Raw genomic sequence first — 24,885 nt, 5'->3', positions numbered from 1 at the left:
TTCCTATACCTTTTGATCTTCTTCGACGATGAGCTCACATAATCGTTGGTGTTATCTTCACAATCGCCTTTTATACGCCTCTCTTAGCTATAACCTTCTCCTCGATTGTGTTTGAAATCTTAACTTGTTTGATTCTTTCTTTCATACCATGTTTTAAAAATATCTTGACTTTGAGAATTTGTTCAACATACACATCTTAAATTTATCTTCTTGAGCTTACAACTCACTCATTTCTTGTTTAATAGTCATTGAGTTTAAATCTTTTGACACAAACCATATAATCAAAATTTGGAGCCAATGAAAGATTTTTTTAATCACACGAACATCTTCTACGGTTTCTCTATACCTCTTCATTTAATTGACAATGACCAACATCCTTGAGTAATGATTCAAAATTTACTCAAGTTCCATTATTTGCAAGGCTTCAAACTCTCCTCGTAATACTTGGAGTCAAGCCTTTTTCACTTTATCAACACTTTGGAGCGAGTTTTGTAAAATCTCTCATGCTTTCTTTATAATGTTGACAATTTGTCACTTTTACAAACATCAATTCATCCAAACATTGATTTATGAGGGTGAGAGTTTGTTGATCCTTGTTTATTGTTTGTCCCAAAACATTCTTCTCTTATCGTGACAATGACATCTCATTTTGAAAAAAGTTGTATCTATTTTGAGTGATTTTCAAACATCTTGTGCATCAAGTACAGTCTTCATACGGAGACGTCAAATTTTATAGTAGTCTTTTGTAAGACAAGTAAATTAAAATGAATACATACCATTGTTAGTTATCTTCTTGTACTAACGAAACAAACTCGTGATAACATTTTATTAGGAGAAGATGAAAGAGAAATAACAAATTTATGAAGAGACATGTCTGTGAAGGAATTATAAAACTGAAATGACTTCCTTGTATTGCTTCATTGCATACAACACTTTATATAGCGACTGTAGGTGACGATTAGAATCATTGAAGTATATTTACGAATCAATGTATTCATGTATTCTAGTTAAATACATTCATGCATGACTACTAGATTCATCCATCTTAAATACATTCATTAAACACAAAAACATAAAAGTATATGAATTAAAATATCCAACCATCTTGGTCGAAATTCAAATTACTATATCCAACCATCATGGTCGAAATTAACTTGAAACTCTCCCATCGAAAAACAAAACTTAACATATCACCAACTAACTAAAAACAAACTAAATTTGTCTGCAATAAAAAATGAACATCATGAAGACGGACACAACTCCTACACTTGTTTTATGTTTTGTACATGCAGTACTTTGTAAATCCCGGGTTAATTATTAGGCATTTTGTTCTCTCAGAAATCAGAGCCAAAGTGCTCCGGCCTCCTTGAGTAGTGGCACCAAGGTTCCATTAATATGGGAACCCATGACTCGGTCCATGGCACCTATCAGCTTCCCCCCGATGAAAACAACAGGCACGGCTTGCGAGTTGCCGAGCAGCCTCATTAGTGTCCTTTCCATGTCTGTCCCTCTGGGGTCCTTGTCTAGTTCGTACACCGTCGGATTCACTCCCATTCCACAGAAGAGCCTCTTCACAGCATGGCACATGCAGCAGCTGCTCAAACTGAATATCACCACAGCGCTCTCTGACGCCAGCTTCACCACCCTCTCCATTGGGTCCGACCCTATGCTCCTTGCCGGCATATGGTACCCCCAGGAATCCACTTGATAATGCATTCTACTTTGTTCTTAAAAAAACACGCTTTTATTGTGATCAAGTTGGAGAGAAAAAGGCAAAATGGGTCAGCTAGTGAGATTATGGTGTCGAAAACAAGATAAGATTGGTGGCATTTTATAAGGACAGGAGAGGGCATTATTGTAAATAAAGAGAGGTTTGTCCATGGTTGCTGCCGTGCGCGCATGCGTGTAGGATTTTTGTCCGTAGAAAAACGACAAAGTAAATATATTAACACTCGTGGTGGTCGGAGAGGAAGCACAGGTGTCAGTTGTGGAAGGCGGCTGGAAGTGATTTGTCTACTCTAGAGAGTAAAGATTCTTTCCAACTTTTTTAATTAAAATTACTAATTACTTTCCTTTTTGCTTTTGGCAAACCAGAAATAAATACCAGTATTAAAACTTCTGCCTTCTTTGCATAGACGGCGGCCTCAGTCGTCGTTGTCGGGCCTTTAAGGTTGAGATTGCGTGATCCTTACGCGCATGCTTTGTTGTTTTTATTGATTTATTTATTTGTTTTCTCGGATTTGTTGCTTAACTCCCACTTCCATAAATTTCTATCATAAATAATATATTATCATATAGATAAAATGTAAGAAAACAGTATACAAATTGTAATGTATTTAAATTTTCTAACAATTAGTGTAAAACTATTACGTACGAAAATAAAAAATACAATAAAATATATAATAATTATTTTTACTTATTTGTTCTCTTGTTATAAAAAAAAATATTTGGTAGGTTAGTTTAAGTTTTTTTACCCAAATATACCGATTTTAAAAACTAAATATTAAAATGACATTCATCTCTAATTATTTATTAAAATGATATTCATTGAATGAAAATTTAAGAAAGCCACGAATACCTAGATATACTTTCATATAGTGGCACCCAAACTTAGGAAGTGGTTGATTGAACATGTTTTTACTTATGTGGCACGATCTTAAAGAGGCGCAGCTCTCAAAGAACACATTTACTAGATCTTGAGCAATACATAATTAAGTTGGCACCGTCGATGACCGAAATGAAGAAAAAACAAAAGTAACGTAAGAAAAACGAATTAAGAAATATCTAAAAAGAAGAAATATGCACGGTACGAGTTAGCAAGAGTAAGTAACGATGACAATACACTTGTATAGGTTTTATCTTTAATTATTAAATTAATAAATATATGTTTTAAAAAGTTATATTTAAAGGGATAAAAAAAGCTAATATCTAACTAATGTGAGGTGCATGAATCAACTTAACTCAGTTGTTAAAAGAATTATTATTATTTCTAGAGGTCACGGGTTCAAGCACCAACAAAGATGATTGGAAGTTCATTGTCAAATTACACACGTGATTTCTAACAATGTTCATACACGCGTGTTGTCGTCATTAAGCTAATGCTCATGTTAATATGTGTCTTTGACACATACCATACATAGTTTTTTTAAAAAAAATTATATATTTTTTTCTTAGTAAAATCAATCAATATTGCTTTTCATAGAGGACGTGGATATACACATTGACAATTGACTAGGAAAATTTTTCAACATATACTATTTTATAATCATCTTAGTTTTTTTAAAATAATGTTGTTTTAAAAAGCAATGGAAGAAAAATAAAAGAAACTGTTGAAAAGAAATACTTGTGGTATGTGTCAAAGATAATGTTAGTACGAGTTGAACAACACCGACGAAATGTGTGTATGAATATTGTCTCCAGTTACATAATGTATGTATGTTTAAAAGACTATATTTAGAGTGATAAAGAAATCAATATCTAACAATGAGACTTGTATTGAAAAATCTCACAATAAATAAATATTAATTTATTAACTGTTTAAATATATTTTTAACATATATTCATTGAGCAGTTTAAAAGTCTCATCCTTGTGTGCAGCTGTTATTCGATTAATACTGATACTAATATGTGTTATTTTTAAATATATATATAATTTTCTTTCATGATTTTTTTTTTTCAATTTAGTCTTTCATGCATCATTCTAACTCTTCAAATGCCACACACGTCATTTTAGTGTTTATTTTTTTAAATAATTATATAAGTATGTTTCTTTTAATGTCGGATAAGTAGAGTTTTACTTTTAAGGTAAGTTACTATCCATGGTTTTAGAGTTGAAGTCGAGGCGAAAAGCCCACGACTTTTAACAAAAACGACATTCTAGAGATTTTAGACGGAAGGCAAAAGTTAATTAATACATTAAAAATTGATCGGCAAACAGCAGTGTTGTTTATGTTTGATTGGATCCTAAAAAAACTTCTTCGTGTCCGTTTCTTTATTTTTGAAAGAGTTAATATTTGATTGTATTCGTTTAAATTTTCAATATCGTGTTTATGTTAATCTGTTTATTTTTTACGGGGGCAGAGCATGAATATTTATTTTGGGGTGTCAAATTTAGAGAAAATTTATTTTGGAGTGCCAAATTTAAAAGTTGTATGAAGATTTTTTTGAGTGGATGATTTATGTTTAAGGGTGTTAATATTCTTTATAAAAATGTATTAATTTTATTAATTTTCAAATACTTTTATAGAAAATTTATATTAAAATTTTTTCCAAAAGTTTTTATATAGCCTAGCACCGCCTATGTTTTTTAAGGCGTTCGATTAATGTAGTGTTGATGAATATATTCATTTAACGTTTGAAAAAAATGTTTGTTTATATGTTCCCCAACATGATCGTTTAGTTTAGTGTTCAACAACATGCCCATTTATAATTATATATGTTCAAAAAAATATTAAAATTATGCTACTAGTCCTTAAGCTCCGTAAACTTTATAGTTTGAACTCTAAAGTTCACCATGTGTTTGATTTAGTCTATATCTTCATCAATATTTTAAATGAATATAATATTAATTTAATAAGCGAAAATAAATTAGTACTACACAAACGTTTGATTAACAATTCATTCAACGTTAGTTAATTTACTCTTCACGCTACGGACATGTTATAAATGGAAGTGGAATTAATAAAAGTAGATGCATGGTATAAAAGAAGCAGCCAAGCATTTGCTTTAAATATTTGGAATTTGACATTCTGCCAACATGTTCACATAAAGCAGGGACAAAGAATCAGTTGCTGCAGAGATACAAAGAAAACACCAACAAAAGCTTTTCTTAAGGCGTGGCCTGCACCGACAGGTCTACTTCGGGCGGGCTAAATATAAGGTTCATTTTTTGTGGGTCGGGTAGATCCTACCACATTCTTAACATGCTTTTCTTTGCTCACGGTGATATCAGCAGCCCAGCATTCAAAGCTTTTTCAGTGTTTTTAGCAGCCGAGCATTCAATGCTCCATTTAAGGAAGAAGAACGTTGTTAGACCTTGCTAAGGTCGGCTATTCGTCTATAATTTTTCATTTATATAAAATTATTAAGCTCCGTAAATAAATTTGGATGTGCACATTCATTATACTATATTTCATTCAAGTCATAAACATGAATGTGCAAACCAAACATAAATACAAAGACATGACATTTATTTATTAGAATTATCAAATTATAATAATGTATAAGAGACTGTTGCCAAAGCTTATTTTCTCAGAACCAAACTCACATAAATTGATTTTAAAGACGATAGTATAATTTCTATAACCAGATTATGAATGGCAACGGTCGGGTTCGGGGCCGGTTTTGCTCGCCCCGACCCGATCCCCGACGGATTTTTTATCGGGGCGTCCCGTCGAGAATTTTTTTTGCCTCGTCCCCGAACCCGACCCAAAATATTATTACCTAAACCCGAACTCGAACCCGAAAATATTTTATATATAATTAATATAAAATATATAAAATATTATATATATAATTAATATAAAATATATAAATATATATATATATATATATATATATATATATATAATCGGGGCGTGTCGAGGCAAGGATACCTTGCCCCGAACCCCACCCGAAAAAATCCCCGAATCCGAACCCAATCCGATATCATTCAACCCGACCCGACCCGAATTTGACCGGATTTCGGATTTCTCCGTCGGGTTCGGGTCATACGGCCATCCCTGAACCAGATTTTTCTCTTAAGAGTATATATCAATTTGCAGACGACAAACAAACGAATATCACATTAGATAGAATTATACGTGTATCGTTGTTATTGTTCATTGCCTCTAATACTATGAAATTAGAAATCCGATTCCTTAACTAATGTGTCACTTATCATTATACTTATTTATACAATCATACATTAGGAGAAATTTTTACTTATTGAAAGTATATGTTATGTTTTCAAGAAAGAAGTTTCGATCTCATTGAAACATTAAAAAATTAATTTTTTTTATCAAATCTCACCAAAGACCTGATAATTCAAAATATAAAAAGAATGGTCAACGAAAATGATCTCTTTTATATTTTGTTAAATTTTCATACGGTTTTTTATTAATATGAAATGTTTAAAAGTATAATTAAGATTTTTTTAGTAAATAATTAATCCAAATGTTACTTGAAGTGCTCAACATATTATTTTATTGGATCAATGGGGATAGTAGTCCTCAAAATTTTAAGTTCTCATATATTTTAGATATTTTCTTTTGATAATCTATTTTAATTTTTTAAAATTTTATAAATTCGCTTCCTCTAACATAAAATATTGCATGTGTCCATGAAAGTGGCCTTGTGGAATTCCGAAAAACAATAACTACGTACTCTGTATCAATGGCGTCAAAGATATAAATAAAAACAAGGATGGAGACATTCTTGGTTCATTTGTGCTGGGGTTTTAAAAGAAATGAGGCATAAGAAGTCGCAACAAATTCATGAACTGGTTGTACCTACATCCTAGTGCTTAAATCAAACAGGGCATTCGTCGGAACCTTCCAAGCTTTTCACATCTTTTTTGCCGGCGTCCCCTGTCTCTTCACAATCTGTCTTATCTTCTTTGGTGGTAACATCTGGTTTAATGTCTACAGCTACTGGATAAACTTCGGAGGGGCATAATGTGCTGAGCACAACATCACCTTTCATCTGCTCCGGTAGCTTATCCTCTACAGCATCTCCGTTGTTTCGATAAATTGCATAAAGCAGCATCTGGAGCATCCCCAAGACGAAGCCCGCCACATTCGGAAGCTGTAAACAAACCAGAAAAAGAAAATCAATTTGTGGCTCAAAGGTCAAAAGGATTTGATCATTTGAACAAGACAACAACTTACAGCTACACAGAGGTCCTTCATGAATAGTCCATAAGCAAACCACATTACAGCACTTATTGTTAGGAAAAACGACAGGTTGAAAGGCATGAACTCAACGCTCTTTGTTCGAATCACTCGTGCCTGAGGCCGATAAAATTCGATAAACGTTTAATAACTAGAAGAAATCAATGTGAAAAAATGGATCACTACAAAGATTTATACTGACCACAATGCTTAAGGGGGCTGCAAATACAGATATAGAGAAAGCAACGCACATCCAACCAAGAACCTGCACACGAACTTCACCTTTCGCCAGGAAGTGTGTGAGAATCAGAATCAATGAGAAGAGACCAACGTTGAGGGAAACAAAAAGTTTTATAGCGGATGCCTGCAATTCCAAAATCAGATTCATAAAAAAAATTAAACCATTGGACAATACATTAAAAAAAAGCTTGGGAAGTGAATTTACCCTGCTGTTCGTGGTTGCATAAGCTATGAACATAGATATGTATATAGTCTCTACAACACATCCAAAGGAGTTGATGGTGATGAGCAGGAAAGCACCCTTTTTCATCAAGGCGTAGTAAAGCCATAGCATGGAGCTGAACAATGCTACCTGGTATGGGAGTGATTGGAAACTCTCGGTTGATTTCTTTTTGTATATTCTGTAGAATGTTGGTCTGAGAAATTTACGCAGAAGAAAAAAGGGTTATTATTATTATTCGTAGTGTAATAGATAGATGTCAAATTCAAAACCATTGATTTCGAGTTAAAAAGAAGATGAAATAGACAGATGCTTACACTGGAGCCAGGTATACAAGGATTGAGATGATGTTGCCTGCAACCAATTGTAAAACAATTCATCACGAAGTTCTCGTTGATCAACTAGAAAACCAAAATAAAATAAAAAGCATTCATGCAGATAACACATCGGTATTGTTTCCAAATAATGAATAATTTTCATATGATTGGGAAGGTGGATCATCCTATAGGTGTCAACACTAAATATCTGCAAGCGAACTAACACGTCTTGTACCATGAAAAAGGAAAAAAGATAGTGCGTGTATAATTAGTTGTTTAGCTTAACCAAATAATGACCAAAAACCTCATGAACAAGTAGAGGATGGAGAAACTAACAAGGAAAAGAATGACGAACTTAAAGTTTCAAAGCCCTAGCGTAACGTGTCAAATATATATTACTGAAATAGAGGAGGAAAAGGCTTAGATGAGCTCTCAAAATGAGCCAAAACAAAACTGAAAACTTAAAGCCAAGAAGATGGAATACGGAGCCAACATGCAGCATTTTGGTATAAATTATTACCCAAGACTCCAAATGCAACTGCCCAGGAATGATGATCCGCCATTAAAGTCATCTCTTTGTATATATGAAAACAAAGGAGAAGCAAAAGAGAAATGGAGGTTGAGAGGAGGGGGCTGAAAGAGTAAGCCCTAGCTCTCTCTTTATGAGGATTTTTTCATGAGGTTAGAGGAAAGGGAAGGGGGGGTTATATACAGGGACGAGTGTAGGCGTGGTGAATCATTGATGCAAAGCACGCACTGTGTATGCGTATCAAACTCTTGCTACTTGCATGACAAGTGGAAACATTAGTAGGTAGCTTCGCATAAAATCATTCATCTTATTTTGGCCTTACCAAATTCCCCCCCCCCACGTGCCTCTTCACTCGCGTGTCCTTCGTTCCAACCTATTTGGCATTTCATTTCTCATTTGCCACCCTCAAATATTAAACACAAATCTACATATTATCAAGCCAATGATTATCAAACTAATAACTACGTGCAGTGTTAGAATTAGAATTCAGTATACTACTTAATAAATTAAAAAAGAGACGCCATTGCATTTAATGATAAATCACAAGTGCATGCATAGTTTAATGATTCAATTGAGGTGAAGGAAGTGTTGGACACGCGCCGGGAACAGGGGTGGCACGACAACGGCAACAAGAGAGTTTGTAAGATAGTAGAAGAATTGATTTACGTTACAGAGAGACCGGAAAAGGTGTCCGCCGAAAAGCCGAGATTCAAGTGAAGTAACGGAAACACAACCTTTGAAGCCGTTTCTGGTTCGGTTTAGGAAATGATATAATAATAAGTTTAATCATACAGAGTGGAACACGCTCATCCGCGTCAGCCCTAATTAATACCATCTCTCTCTTTCTCAGAAGTAATGTCTGTTTGTTGTTTAATTTGCTTTTTGTTCGATTGCGTTTTGGTGCTGTACTTGCCAAAGGTTTCGTATGGTATACGAGACACGGGTGACTTTTTTTCTGTTTCAAGCCTTCTTCTTTCTTGCTATCTGAGAAAGAGGTGAAAAACATGGATTCAGACAACAAATTAACCATGTTGTTGTAATTGTAAATAAAGATAGATATATGATTTTAAGTTAGAGGTGAGGTTATAAAATTTTAAGGATGAATATATATTATCAATAAAAAATTTAAAAAGAAATATCTAAAATAGTATCACGTTTATTCCCTCTTTGTCTATCTCTGATTATAAGATCTCTACATATATGACGGGGCTTATCTTATGTCATAGAAAAATTGGATGGGTACCATCACCACTTATAAATTTTAAGTATATTTTTCTTTCTGATGTAGAATTTATGTCTTCTATCTCTTCAAAGAGTGACATTCTTCCTCATTCTATCTTTTGACATCCTCGTCATGAATTAATCAAAGAATTACTCTGATTCATTTCTCTTTGGATTAATATCTAGTTATGTCTGATATAATATGTAACGCTGCAGTTTATAAACTTTATTACTTTTCTTTTCTTTTTTGATGTAGGATTCACGTACTCCACCTATGCATAATATTTGCATTTCTTAACCTATTCATGAATGTTCTTTGCTATGGTGATTTAGAGGAACTGTTATCTCATAGGATAATGGATCATATTATAAACTAAAATGGGATTGATACAAAGGATAAAACTATAGTATAATTAAGTTAAGGTTCTAAGCTATAATAACAACAAAGCTGAATTAGTATACATACTTATAAAAGTTAATGTTTTGTCCCTTTGTACACCTAATTGCAAGCAAAATGATTTTCTCCCTTGAGGATAGATGGAATCCTTTATTTTCGCTATAAATGCATTTAATTTGATTGAATTAAATTTACCACATTAATTAAGCGTAAGAGAGAGAAATTAATAATGACGTTGTGATTTCGTGGTTTGAGTGTATGATATGGTTGGGATTTTGTGCTAGGTGGAGATGGGAGAGGTTGCCAGATTCGTGGTTGTACGCAAGACAAGATCGCCCTTTGGATTACTTGGACTGCTTTCAAATTTTCTTTTTTATGGAATCGGTTTGTTTTGGCACTTTATGATGTACATCACCCACCAAATTTAATTATTCAATTGCTATTCCTAGCTCCCTCTCTAACTTTCCTGGCGATTTGACTAAACTGACAGTGTTTAATTGAATATTTATTTTTTTAGTACCGTTTGATATATATTTTTCGAAGTGGCACCCTTTCGGTTGAGCTGGCGAAAGGCGCATCCCTGAGGACGCGCTTTACCCGGGTTTTCGCTGAGTTGGATGCCACGTGTGGAAGGCGCATCCCCGGAGACGCGCCTTCACGGGATTCTGATGACTCGACTGCCATGCTGGTATTTTGTTTAATAATAAATTTTTTATTTTTATTATTATTATAAATTAGTAATATATTATGTAAAGTGTTTCGATTATAATGTAAGAATTATCAAATGTATTTTGTTAATGTGTGTTAAAGGTGGAGTGAATTATCTACATTAATATGATAGAACAATATATGAAAATCAGTTTTTATTTTATTGTAGTTATAGGAAAAATGTATGAAATTATAATATTACACATATGGTTATATTATTATTTTTTATTTTGATTATCGATCTATTAATTTTATCAGTTAATTATTTAAATGTTATCAATCGAGTATCTCTTATCAATATTTAACGAAAATATTGATGCATAAGTTAATAAATTAGTATAATTACACATTTAATCTTCAAGACTTACATATTTATGAATTTAGTCTTATTGAAAATTTAATTTATAAATTTAATCCTCCAATCAAACATGAAATGTGTCATCGTATACATAAATTTTTAATAACTTTTAATTGTTTAATTTAATATTTTTCTCTACTTAGAAGGTGGAATTATTATTATATTTTAAAAAAAATTAAACTAATAATATTAATTATTATATTAAATAAATATATTGAAAATATTTATGTATTTAAAAGTTAAAAAAAATTATTTAGGTGTACATACATTGACAAATTATATAAAATGCAATAACATTAAATTATTAGAAACAAAAACATTCATTTAAATACAATATTAATTACATAAGAGTTAACAGTTATATGATGATAACAGAGTTGGACATTTTTTCTATTGTGCCCGATGTTTCTATAATGCCCACATCATTTCTGTTCTATTGACTTCTCCCGAATATCCATATCACAATGTATTCTAGTAGATTTTGGACGACCTGAGTCCCTCAATAACAATGGATCTGGTACAATTGTAAGCCAAGTTTGAATCTCATTTGGGACTCTTTTGTTTCCTATGGGCGGAAACTCAAATTCATATACCTTGAATACTTGTGAAAGTTGGTATACGGGATCAACATAATTTTTGTAGTCCAAATGTAAATGTGAGCAAGCTGCAATGACATGAGAGCATGGATATTTGAGTGCTTGAAAGAAACCACAATCACCCACCTCTCTTAGATTAACTCTGAAAGAGTTAGCTTCAATCCCTTGCAGCGGACGTGGCATTTCGGTTACACGAAACAATTCACGGGTGCGAGAAAAAATTGTAACTAACATCCGTTTGATGCAACCACTTTTTTATGTAAATCAGCTACTAGTCTTGGGTGGTAAATATGGTCGTTTTGCATCCAAGTAAGAGCTTGTCCACCGAGCTTTACAAAGAGTTGACCCAAACGAAAATAAGTCGTTTTAACCAACGCCGTGACTGGTAAATGACGCGCCCCCTTTAAGGTTGAATTTATTGCTTCAGCCAAGTTTGTTGTCATATGACCATAACGATACCCCCGTCATACGCATTTGTCCATATTTCTTTGCTGATGTCCATAATGTACTCGCATCCCTTCTTATTTTTTCCAAACAGCTCTTGTAGTATCGACTCAAACCTTTGAGGTAAGAGTTCGTAACCTAAGCCATTAGGAATATGTAATAGTTAATATGAAGTATAAATAAGTAATAAGAAATTGATAGAAAAATTGGGAAAAAGTAACATACCCATCCGCACGACTAACTGACGTTCATCGTTCTTCTTGTATTTTCCGTAATAGTTTGCAGCAATATGACAGACACAATAACGATGTTGAACATGTGGAGGTCTATACATTGTACCCAAAGAGTCCATTGCTGCTTTTATCCCGGCTTCTCGTCTGAAATAATGCATACTCGTTCCCTGGTGACAATATGTAAACGTAAATTTTTAAGGAAAAAAGCCCAAGACTCAGTGTCTTCTCCTTGAACGAGGGCAAACACAACAGGAAGAATATTGCGGTTTCCATCTTGGACCACAGCCAATAATAAAACTTGCTTGTATTTCCCATACAAGAAAGTACCATCAATTTGGACATCTGGTTTACAGTACTTGACTGCATTAATACACTGAGGGTAAGTCCAAAAGACACGATAAAATTGGCAGCGATCGCGAACCATTCGATCATTCACGTAATGATGTTGAGTTTCGAACTCAACAATTGTCCCGGGATTGAGTCTTTGCACAACATGAAACCAACTGGGTAGCTCGTTGTAAGAGAAATCCCATTCGCCATGAAGTTTGCAAATGGCATTCTGTTTTGCCAACCACGCTTTTTTATATGAGACAGTGTACCTATATTGTGACTGTATAGCAGAAATCAACACTGCAACAGCTATATGAGAGCTTTGCTTCACAATCAGCATGATTGCTTGGCAAATAATGTTGGAGTCCAAGTTGGGATGATCTTATTTTATACCTCTTGCACAACATGTATGAGGTCCATTGTATCTAGTTAGTTCCCATAAGCTGTTCTTCATCTTCCTCTTTGATACACGGACCATCCATTGACATTCGTTGTCATGTTGGACGCAGTAGCAGACATATTTCTCCGTGTTAGATCGATCAACTCGGAACTGAACTGAGTTACGAATATTATAACTCTTTATTGCCATCATTGCTTCCTCATTCGATGCGAACTCCATTCCAATATGTAAATTACCTTTATTGACTGATGATTGAAGTATATAGTTGCCAACATCAGGAAGATCTGGAAATTCAGGCTCATACATTGCATCATAATCAGCCTCATACATATGTGCAGGAAGTTCGAATGGTGTTGTATTTATCGAAACGTCATCCTAAGAATGTACGTTAAACTGTGGTGAGTCAGGTTCAACGAATAATCCCATTTCAGCACCATCTGCACCTGACTCCCGAAGAGGTTCTTCTAGTGGAGATGAGGGTTCATCCGATAATCCAATATTGAGGTCAAATAAGTTCCCGTTTGCGTGTCCTCCCCTTGAACTTGAGGCCATTGTATCATGTGGGATGTGAATAGACTGTCGTCTCGTTGGCATTTCCATATGTAAGTCGAAAACATTGGCTGATGAATGTTTGCCCCTTGAAGTAGAAGAGATGTTGCCATATGGATTATTGGTGAAGCCACGTGGGTTGAGATCATAAGCAGTTGCAGATGAATGCCTTCCTATTGAACTTGATGGCATGGCATCTGACGTTAGATCCACCATTAATGATGTGAAATCATTACAGATCAGCTGTCTCAGCGCCTAGGAATGCTAACCCCTCGTGCTTCCGCCGAAAGTAGAAACGGCTTCCCATTTTCATTAAACCAGTTCATATAGTTATCCGTAACCATATGACCAGTTTCAGCATAATATTGTCGATGGGCCAACAGTGCATATCGGTTCTCCCAAAGCGCAATCCAATCTCTGTGTCTCACCACCCAGTTAACCTATTTCTTTCCTCGTCTATCTATGTTATGCACGTCGTCTAAATTCATAGGTGCTCAAGGAATATATTACGTACAACCATACTGACGGAGCACGCGATCAACTGGATGCCACTCAATAATAGCATAACATATAAGAGGTATAACCGACATCCATACCTCTAATGACCCACTAAGGTGGGGTGGGATGCAAGCCTTCACTTCATCGCTCGCATAAGGTATTCACTGAAATTGAAATATAAATATACAATTCAAATAAATAAAATATTCGAATTATATCTAGCATTTTAAATTAAAATATTAATATTTAAACAGATTTAAAAACATACCTCAGACCCAGCTTTCGTATCAATAAGTAAACGAATTTCCTCTAACCCAGTAGGTATACTTTTATGGTTCTTTCTTTTCATCGACCACCTATGAAATATAATATAAACTAAATATCACCCTATTTAATTAAAAATATTTAAATAAAAATTTAGTTCGAAAATTACCTCAACAATAAGGGGAATACGTATGGTTCATTCACGATCGGGCATAAGAAAGGCATGCGAAACCACGCCCATGATTGTAGAAGCAGGAGACATCCACCGATAGCAGTTTTCTTATAATTCGTCCCCTGACACATTTCTCTAAAGAGAAATGCCAAAACTACAGCGCCCCAACTATATCTTCCAGCTTCATCAAAATCGATCAGATGCCGCAACCACATACAATGCACCTGGTTGCGAGATTTGTCGGGCATCAATATTCCTCCAATTATTCGTAGAATATATGCCCGAGCACGTGCCTTTGCTTGATCCTCTGAAGCATTTTCATTTAAAACCTCAAAATTAGCTTTCAACCAAGATAAAGTTATTCTACCTCCATTAAACTCTGGCGGAGCAGCTCCAAGATAATCAATGCACATTGACTGCCAATCACCATCGCCATACCACACATCATATTTCCGTCGACGGGAAGCCCCAGATGCATAGAGACATCCTCCAATGTAATTGTAGCCTCTCCACATGGAAGGTGAAAAGTGTGTGTCTCGGGCCTCCACCTCTCAATCATGCAGAAATTAGGACAGGTTCGAGTTTGCAACCGCCAATAATTGTTGCAATATACGAACCCGGCAGAAGCCAAATATGGAAAAATACGTTCTGGTGTCGGTATACGTGGATTTTTAATAAAAGTCTCTAAAATACGATCAGTATCCTAAATAATATACATTATAAAAAATTAAAATTAATATAAATTCATAATAACTTTAAATTAAAAATAAATTTAAATATTAACATTAACATTAATTATAAAAAATATTACCATATCGCTAAAATGTCTGGAGATATGATCAACATCCAATCGCAGCAACATTTCGTTTTCCATTATAACTGTAGACAAAACAATATAATTAGCAAAAAAATAATTAATAATTCTAAAAATAATAATTATTTAAATATTATTTTAATAAAAATAATATTTATATAATTATATATAAAATATAATAACTATTTAAAAAAATACTATCATAAAAATAAATTTCTTACCACTAATAAAAAATTTAAAACTCAAATAGTTGGAGAATTTGAGTTATATAGGAGAGGAGAATATGATTTTGGTGTGAATAATGAGGGAGGGTTGAGGGGGTTTATATAGGGGAGGAGGAGGGGTAGTTAGGGAAAAAGGAATGGGGGCATTTATGGCATTTAATGGAAGGTGCGTCCCCGGGGATGCGTTTTCCACACGTGGCATCCAACTCAGCGAAAACCTGGGTAAAGCGCGTCCCCGAGGATGCGTCTTTCGCCAGCTCAATTGAAAGGGTGTCACTTCAAAAAATATATATCAAACGGTGCTAAAAAGATAAATATTCGATTAAACAATGTCAGTTTAATCAAATCGCCAACTTTCCCGACCCCACACTCTATACATTCACTCGTAAAAAAGAATAAACAAAACAGTACCAAATTGAACATTGAAGCCAAAATGCATGATTGTTCTAAACCTTAGCGTCCATTTGATTTGACTTGTGGCTGACGATCGTCACGACCTAAAAATGGCTCTATCGCTATCAATTGGTTAATGATCGTACTCATAATTTATGGATAGAGAAGAGTAAGGTTCGGAAAATTAATAAACTATTGGTCTATGAGGAATGATGAAATTAGAGATAAATATATGATTTCATATTAAAGGTAAATATATAAAATTTTAATAGATGATTGTCACAGTAAACCCCTCCAGTTCATCCGTGGACGAAACACTTGAACCAGATATTGACCGGCAGGGCCAGCCCCAGGTGCTTTATTTTGCCTAATTAAACACTGTTTCACCAATTCATTATTATAACTAATATCCATTCTACCAATCATCACAACAACACAGTGCTAACATTTATTATGAGTCTTTAGATTTTATTATGAGTTTAAATCTCTTGAGATTGTACGGAGAGGTTATATAATTAGAATAGCGCGTTCTTTTTTGTCAGAGCCGCCGGTATCGTGAGAAATTGGAACATTCTATGGAAGGTAAACATGACCAATTAGTGATTAATTAATGCGAAAGGAAACCAATATAAGGAAAACAAGCGTAATTTTATTAAGACTTCCAAGCTACGTTGGGAGCAATTCTCTCTGTGTAGAACTCCTCTCTCAACATTTGTTTGACCCCATCTGAGGATAACATCTAAAAATTAAAAAAAAAATGAAGGTTTAAAATTTTAATATTTTTTTAAAATAATATGTATATTAATTTTTTTATTTCTTTTTCTTTCCTATAATACAATAAATTTATTTTAATATTTTTTAAAATAATGAGTATATACTTATCAAATGGTCTCTAGATTATTGGGCGTTTCTTTTTTGGATCACCGACTATTAAAAATTATAAAATTATTCTCTGACTACATGACATTACTTTGTTAAGTTACTCGACTATTAAATATTACAAAATGATCACTCGACTATTCATATATTTCAAACTCATCATTTTTTGATAAAAAATTATGGTCGTCTGAGCTGGACGTTAACATGTTTAATGAGATATGAGAGTCGTATGAGATTCTGAGATCAAATTTTAACATGTCTCAGTCAACAAGTTAACATCCAACTCAAATTGCCATCAAATTTTTAACGAAAAATGATGAATTTAGAACATATGAATAGTTGAGATAAATATCTATTTAGACCTTCAAATTTTGATTTATTTTGAATTTTTCCTTCTCATTTTTCCTTCTCATTTTCTATTGTTACTTATACATTATCCCCCTTCCATTAGAATCCTGGCTTCGCCCCGAGATGTATTGAATAGGGGTTATAAGAAAGTTGAGATCGAAACAGGTTGCTTGGAGGTGTTTAATATGATTACAGAGACAATACCGAAATTACAAGAAAGCATTATCGCTGAAGTTGCAGGTTGATTGTTGTCCTAAAAATATTTAAATTATTTTTAAAAACTTAATTTTCAACTTAAATTGTCGGATACTCTTAACTTGAAAAAAATGTTGAATTTTACATATTATTTTTAATTTTAAAAAATAATGCATTACATGATCATAGAGAGAAGAGTGGGAGATACAAGAAGGGTTACACTTATTTTTTTTTATTAATCTGATGTAAGTATAAAGTAATATTTGTTTAACGATAACTTTCAATCATTTGACATTGAACGTTCATACACTAACATTCATGGTGCTCGAACTCAATATCTCGACTTTGGTTATGAGCTTTGATTTCTGGAAATGGCAGTTTCCGTCCCTCAACTCATCATCACATCATTTATTTTCCCGGTTCGGTAATGATTGCATCTCAAAACTTTATTCTTTTACTTTACATGAATTAATGGCAGATTTAAGGAAACGTTAGTTTTCATGAACTGCAAGCATTTCTATTAAAACTAGACGGGATGAAAGCTTCCTCTTAACAACTATTTTTGTTAGATTTTTACTTCCCCAATCATGAATTTCCCTTAATCCATTATATTAATCCAATCAAAGATCTAGTAATAATATAACGATGAAAGTGCACAAAGATGGTACATAAATTTATCTTCTTCGCTCTTCTTTTATCGCCTTTGAAGGGGTAGGTATAAAATTTTATATTAGTTGACGATTTTATTAAATTTTAAAGAATAAGGTAGATTAAAAAAAATATTCTTCTCTCTCAATTTTCTCTCGTAATTTTTTTTTATTGGTAAACTTTATCTCTTTTTCTTTTATCTTTGTTGATCGGCGATGACACCAACTTTAATGTTGGTTGTCGAACGTCCATATTTTTTTATTGTCCTTTTATTTTCTCTTATTTTTTATTTTTAATAAGTCTGTCTGTATGACACGTTTTCCTCTACCTTTATGATACTTTTTTCCTTTTAACACGTTTTTTAATCGTTTGGTCGTTGTTTTTATTTATCTTTTTCTAATGGTTGATTAGACATCATCACACTGATCAATATGACGTTTATCTGATATATTGTTGATCTTCCTTGCTTTGGACCCCGAATTGGATTTGGATACCCACTATACGTTCTTGGATAGCTTTTTACATCGCTCGATTTTGATTTGCGGTTTGTCAGTAGTCTTTTAGTAGTTTGATCCCCTTTTGTTATTCGTTTACCGATATGATCAGATTTGTTTTTATCTATCTTTGTTCGAATTTTCTTGGTTAGATTTTAATCTTTTTTTGTACGATCCTTATGTGATCTTTAAGTTGCTAGTTTTATTTCAATGATTATAGAAAATTGTCCTAACTTTGTGCTTAATTTACGATTATGATTATAAATGTTTATTGTAATTGAGGAAACATTTCCTATTTTGAATAAAATTAATGATTTTTTTTAAAAATGAAGATTATTAATAGAAAATGAAAATTTATTTAAATAAAATGAAAATTTAAATTTAAATTTTCTTTAAAAAGATGGAAAATTTAAATTTAAATTTTCTTAAATTTTCTCAGTTCATTGAAACATGAATTTTAAGACCTTTTATTGGCAAGTAAATTACTTAGCATATTTCCATAATAATTTTATAATTTTCTTCATATAAATGTCATCATTTATATTGGAAAGTCTTCCAAAGATTGTCATCCATCAGGTGATGGAGTGCTTGGGAATGTGTAAGAGAAATAACAAAGTCTTATGCCATCCATCTTTAGTCCCCTCCGGTCGGACAGAGTTCCAAATCTAGTGGACATTGATACCTTGGAGACTTGGAGTTGAAGCATAGAGACCATGAGCTTCACCTCTCAAATCCATTAGCTTCTGCAAACTCTAGCTAAAGCTGGCCTTCTTCTCAGTTTGCCATCGTTCATCATTGAACTATCTTTTCACTCCTATTTTGATTATTAAAATTTAAAAAGTTTAAATTTAATCATTTAACTTTCAAATTGTTCTTATTTTAGTACTCTCTCATGATGTGGATTATTTTATTATTATATTTATTATGTTGTGAAAAATTAATTAATATTTAATTTAAAATATCTAAAATACCTAAATCCCAACCCCTAATCCTCTTCCAATCCCTTTTGGTTCTAGACTCAATTGTTCCACCCCATTTTTCAACGTTAAACAAGCCATCATTTGCAAGCTGAATACCTTCCCTGGTCTCATTCGTTCGCACGTCAATTGCATCGTCGGTGGGAGCAACTGAAAAGCATGTCTTGGAAGCCCGCAGTTGTTGACGAAAGACTGTGTTATGGAAACCAAAAAGAAGCATTATGTATTAATGACGTCGTCGTCGAAGTTATCGTCGGTGAGAGCCATTAAACTGAAAATTAAAAAATTAAGTTCTATAATCATTTTTTGTTTTTGCATATGAATCATATGAACCCAAAGCATATTCTGGTTGAATGTTCATAACTGCATTTTATCTTTTCTTCTTTGTCTTCACAACTTTATTGAGGTTGTAGATGGCTTGTTCTTTATCAATTTAGAACTCATATGGCTCCTTATCGTAACCCAGATCATCCCATTCGATGGTTGAATTAGCTATCTCCGACAGTAAAATCCTTGCCGCCCCAAATCAAATATTTTTCAGTTATTTGTGTTTTCTCGTCAGCTAATCTTGCAAAAAGCTCCATGGAAGACGACTCCAAGCTCCCAAAAGGAAACAACATGGAAAGAGAAGAAGAGATTAGGGGAAATGGGTTGATGGAGAAGTTGGTTAAGGTGAAGGGTTGGAGACACCAAATAATGGCGATGAAGGCGAAGTGCATTACACTGAAACTTTGCTCGATGAGACCAAATTTGATTCGAGTTGTGACAATGGAGCTCCATTGAGCATAACAATGCCATTGCAAACCCAAAAGGGGATTAAAGGGATCATCATCATTTGCTGCCACTACAATCTCTCTTTAGTTTTTATCACAAATGGCCAAATAATTTGGTACCTACTTTTACCCCCTTTTTTGTCAAATAACTATCTCCCTTTTACCTCATTTACTGCCACATAAATGGATGAACTCACATATCAAATCCGACCCCAAACTTGAACGTGTCCATGATCACGGTAACAAATGTTTGGGGTCTGCCAACAAATTATTTCTCATACACGTCTCAAGTTCCGTAATGGAACAATATGGATCCTAAACCAGTAGGAGCCACAAAGCATTTTCTTGATCCCAATAATTGGAAAATTTCCCCTCACTTTGCATTGCATTGCAGCTCCATCATCAAATAATTCTCAAGATCTTCAGGGAAACATGGAGCGAAGCACAAATGTGCGGTCATGCTTTGTTTAGGACCGGCCACCTGTTTATCTCCGGAGGCTAAACCTGGCTTCACATTCATTGGAGTGGAAGTCACTGGAATCTTCCAAGCTTTTTTACACCATTGTTCATTTGTTTTACAGCTTCTGTAAATTGCAACATCTCCGGGATGAAGCCTACGACGTTCCAGAAATGAACCAGTGGCTCAATGATCCAAGTCAAAGACATTTAATAAATTGTCCGTAAGCAAACAACATTATTGCATTCAACTAGAGCTATCAATCGAATGGTGTTGGTTGATTTTGAATTAAATCATTGGTTGAATTAATTCATGTCTTAATTTCTTTTATTTATTTTCATATATTTCTAATTAAAATTATTTAATTCTATACTATCGCATTCATGTGTTAATTATTATAAATCAACCATGATTTCCTTTCACCACTTTAGGAGAGGTTTTTTCTTCCATGGATCGGGTCGTATGTAGCGATGGTTTTCTCGTCAACCTAATCTAACCCAAAAATATATATACCGTTCATCCAAAACTTGATCTGATTCAAGCTTGAAGTGACTTTATCTTATCCGAAACCCAACCCATCTTTAGAAATAAAATTCAAAATCAATTTGACTTAACTCAACAAATATATTTATAAAAAATATTAATTTTATTCGATATAATGTTGATCTAATTGAAATAAATAATATATAGGATAATATTATTATAATTATCCCTAAATATATAAGGTATAATTACATTATCTTCATGTCGAGTCGATTATTTTTTATCATAAACTCAAACTTATCCCCTAAAATCCCAAGCCGACCCAAACCTGAACTTGGTTTTTTTTTTTAATAGACCTAATAAAATCCGGTAGGATCACAACTCGTTGTGTTTAATTCCTATCCCCATCCCTAAATATTGTATGTCTAGACTAATTTATTTAATCATTATATTTTAAAAAAATTCAATTTAATAACTGAATTTTATACATTGATTTTTTAGTCCCTCAATTATTTTCTCTGTTACAGTTTGATTACGTGGTTTATTTTAATATTAAAATCAATTACTTTTTAATACCTCTATCTTTAGGTTGAAAGTCAACTCTCCCTCTTCCTCTCCTTGTTTTTTCATGTTCAAAGAAATAAGCTGCAAATGAATTTACCTCACTCTCAATCTCAGTTGCTTCTTGTTCTTCTTTCTCAACTTCATCTATTTCAAGAGCAGCTGGTTCGTGTGCCTCTTGAAATTAGGTTTTGTGTTAGGAATAAATTATTAGTAGTTGGTTTGGTTTTAGGTTGTGGAAGACAGAAGACTAAAGCCTGGAACTAACTCCTCTTTCTTTCTCTGTTAGATTTACTTCGAATTTCTCATCATGTCTTTGTGATGTGCAACCAAGCTTTTGTTTTAGGATCTAGACAAATCAAAGATGACCAGATTCCTTGTTTAATCAAAGCTTTTGTTTTAGGACCTAGACAAATCAAAGATAATCAGATTCCTTGTTTAATCACCTTTGCTAATAGGATATATATATATATAATATGAAATAAGATAATATCAAGCCCTTCCAACCTCCTGGATATCCAGAACCAAAACTTCTATGCATGTTTTCATATGTTTCCTCCAACACCTATTCTCGCAAGGCTCTGTCTCTTTTGACCTGCAATATTTCCATTCTTTGTACTGAGCAAAGTTTAAATCATTTTTTAAAAAGCGTAATGAAAAGTACCTGGAAACGAAGGAACACATGAAGGAATCGGATTCGTCGGACCGGAAAGCTCGGAAACACAATCACATGTTGTCGATGATAGGTCAACCCAAATCATACGGCGACGGAGAGTACTGCAAATCTCCCAACCGGGATTCATACACCCACGGATTCATGCTTTTCAACACCCATTTCAGAAACGCAAAGCTACCCAGTGTTGCCAAGGCCACCACCAAACCACCTTGAACCCATGATTTCCGTTGCAGCTGAAAGAAGAAGCCACCACTTGCTCTCAAAATGGAAGCTGGTCGTTTTCACGAATAAAAAATCATTTAATTGAGCCACTCATGACGTGGTTAGAAAATTAACATGACAACAAAAATACAATGTATAAAGTTAAAGTAATTAAATTGAAAAGATTTAAAGTATAATGTGTAAAATAGGAGAGAGAATAAAGTTCATTTATTAAATTTGTAATTGACCCAAAAAACAATAATTCATTTAGAACATCATTAAAAATTAAACAAAAATTAAGGTAAAGTGCAGAAATGGTTATTTGATTATAGGGTTTTCATATTGAGTTTTTCGTTCATTAAAACTTATAAAATAATCTCATAATTATATAACGTTGTTTTGTTTAGTCTCATAACTATTAGAAGTTACAAAATGGTTATTCAATTATTCATATATTTCAAGCTTGACTTTTTTCGTTAAAAATTTGACAATCGTCTTAGTTGGACGTTGACATATTGATTGAGATATGATAAAATCATTTTTAAATGATGTTTACTGACACCACAATTGCTGACTAATGTTTCAAGCACTGACTTAATGATATAATATAAATAGAGAGTTAATCCACAAAGTACAACTCAAACGGTTCTGAAATCAGATTTTATCATATCTCAATCATCAGGTTAGCGTCCAGCTCAGACAACCGCTAATTTTTTAATAGAAAATGATGAGTTTGAAACGTATAAATAATCATATAATCATTTTGTAACTTTTAATAATACGATGACTAAACAAAACGTCGTCCTATAGATAGGAGACCATTTTATAACTTTTAATAGTTGAGAAACTCAACAAAAGTCGTGGATGAACCATTTATGTACTTTACCTTTAAAATTGTAGAGCTTTTGAACAGCTTCTTAAGATATAACTTTCAACTATAATTTTAACATTTAAACAATTAAAAACAATTGAATCTAAATTTAAGTAATACTCTAACTGATGACCTAAAATAGAACAAAAGAAATCAATTGTACAAATTAAGAAAACAAAACGACAAATGTAAACGACCGTGATTCTCCACTTGTCCTCTAGTAACGGGAATACTCCACTTTTAAATTTTTGTTCAATATGGATGAAGAACCTTTTGGACGGATCTTGTAAACAAAAACCCCAAATATATATATATTTGTTGTACGTGACGAAAGATGATTATCCAGTCATTTACCATGACAACTTGATCCATTGTTTTTGTTACTAAACATTTCTGGGTTTCAATTTGACAATTTCAGGGTGCCATTGTTGAGAACAGAGTTACAGAACTTACTTTGGCTGAATTCCTCTCCTATGGACCTCAGAAATTCCCTGGAACTGTAATAATCTATAATCTTTCTCTTTGAACTGGACTATGTTGTAGGATGACAGTTTTGTGTTAACAATCCTTTTGTCTTTTGATCAATTCAGGAGGGAAAACCGATTTTGAGGAAACTAAAAGACGGAAGGATCTTCGAGTGGAAGGTTGATAAAGATGCTCCTCTGTGTACACTCGAAGGGGCTTTCCAGAATGTGGATCGATCGGTAGGCTTTAATGTCGAATTGAAGTTCGATGATCTTGTCGATTATACGGAAGGACAACTCCCACGTATACTAAAAGCTATCTTGAAGGTAATATGCTTGTTACATTATGATCATTTAACTAACTAAATCGGCTTTTAAATTTCGTAAGCAGGTGGTGTTCGAGAATGCAGAGGGCAGAGCAGTCATGTTCTCGAGCTTTCAACCGGACGCTGTCCGGTTGATTAGAAAATTGCAGAGCGCATATCCGGTAATTGAGGCTTCTTTCTCCAATATCTGCATGTTAATGTTATGTTGTTCCAAAGGTCATTGACCTGTGCTGTGAACAGGTATACTTCCTTACCAATGGAGGAACTGAAATTTACGCCGACGTGCGGAATTCATTGGATGAGGCTATTAAGCTCTGCGTCGATAATGGCTTGCAAGGGATCGTATCCGAAGTCAAAGCCGTATTCAGAAATCCCGGAGCAGTTGCAAGAATCAAAGAATTAAAACTTTCCCTCATAACCTATGGTCAATTGAAGTATGTTATACAATTCTCAAAGCATTTTGTTCCCGTTTCTAAGCATTGGAATTACATTTGCCTCATGAATGCATTCTCTTGCAGTAACGTCCCGGAGGTTGTGTACATGCAATATTATCTAATGGGATTCGACGGAGTTATCGTCGACCTGGTTAAGGAGATTAGCAAGTCGGTATCGGATGTAACCCGAGTGAAGGAGGAGGAAGAGAAGAGCTCGTATGGAGAGGACGGGAAGATGGAAGCGAAAGCGAAACCACAATTTTCGATTGAAGAACTCTCCTTTCTAATGAAGCTAATACCAGAGCTGATGATCCAGCCTTGA

The 24,885-nt window shown here is 33.7% G+C and overlaps 3 protein-coding genes across 3 annotated transcripts; 1 reads left to right on the top strand and 2 right to left on the bottom strand.

Annotated features, from left to right (window-relative positions):
• Nucleotides 1–1,259: 1,259 nt before the first annotated feature.
• On the bottom strand, nucleotides 1,260–1,743 carry LOC120215177 (glutaredoxin-C1-like). The gene has a single exon (XM_039212912.1). It carries the CDS (start codon nucleotides 1,714–1,716, stop codon nucleotides 1,342–1,344), a length of 375 nt encoding a protein of 124 aa, XP_039068843.1. The 5' UTR covers nucleotides 1,717–1,743; the 3' UTR covers nucleotides 1,260–1,341.
• A 4,571-nt stretch (nucleotides 1,744–6,314) lies between these two features.
• On the bottom strand, nucleotides 6,315–8,319 carry LOC120215219 (bidirectional sugar transporter SWEET15-like). The gene is made up of 6 exons (XM_039212948.1): nucleotides 8,167–8,319; nucleotides 7,647–7,683; nucleotides 7,315–7,525; nucleotides 7,072–7,233; nucleotides 6,867–6,986; nucleotides 6,315–6,783 (listed from the first exon to the last, which is right to left on the bottom strand). Exons 1-6 carry the CDS (start codon nucleotides 8,216–8,218, stop codon nucleotides 6,508–6,510), a joined length of 858 nt encoding a protein of 285 aa, XP_039068879.1. The 5' UTR covers nucleotides 8,219–8,319; the 3' UTR covers nucleotides 6,315–6,507.
• A 14,165-nt stretch (nucleotides 8,320–22,484) lies between these two features.
• LOC120215105 (glycerophosphodiester phosphodiesterase GDPD3-like) lies at nucleotides 22,485–24,885 on the top strand. Its single transcript, XM_039212875.1, has 6 exons — nucleotides 22,485–22,541; nucleotides 23,758–23,838; nucleotides 23,930–24,130; nucleotides 24,195–24,290; nucleotides 24,370–24,563; nucleotides 24,648–24,885. Exons 1-6 carry the CDS (start codon nucleotides 22,485–22,487, stop codon nucleotides 24,883–24,885), a joined length of 867 nt encoding a protein of 288 aa, XP_039068806.1.

The sequence above is a fragment of the Hibiscus syriacus genome, unplaced genomic scaffold (assembly GCF_006381635.1).
Source record: "Hibiscus syriacus cultivar Baekdansim isolate YM2019G1 unplaced genomic scaffold, ASM638163v2 tig00110114_pilon, whole genome shotgun sequence".
Taxonomy (NCBI): domain Eukaryota; kingdom Viridiplantae; phylum Streptophyta; class Magnoliopsida; order Malvales; family Malvaceae; genus Hibiscus; species Hibiscus syriacus.
The sequence above is the reverse complement of the archived record's forward strand: the minus strand, read 5'-3'. Positions and strand labels throughout refer to the sequence as shown.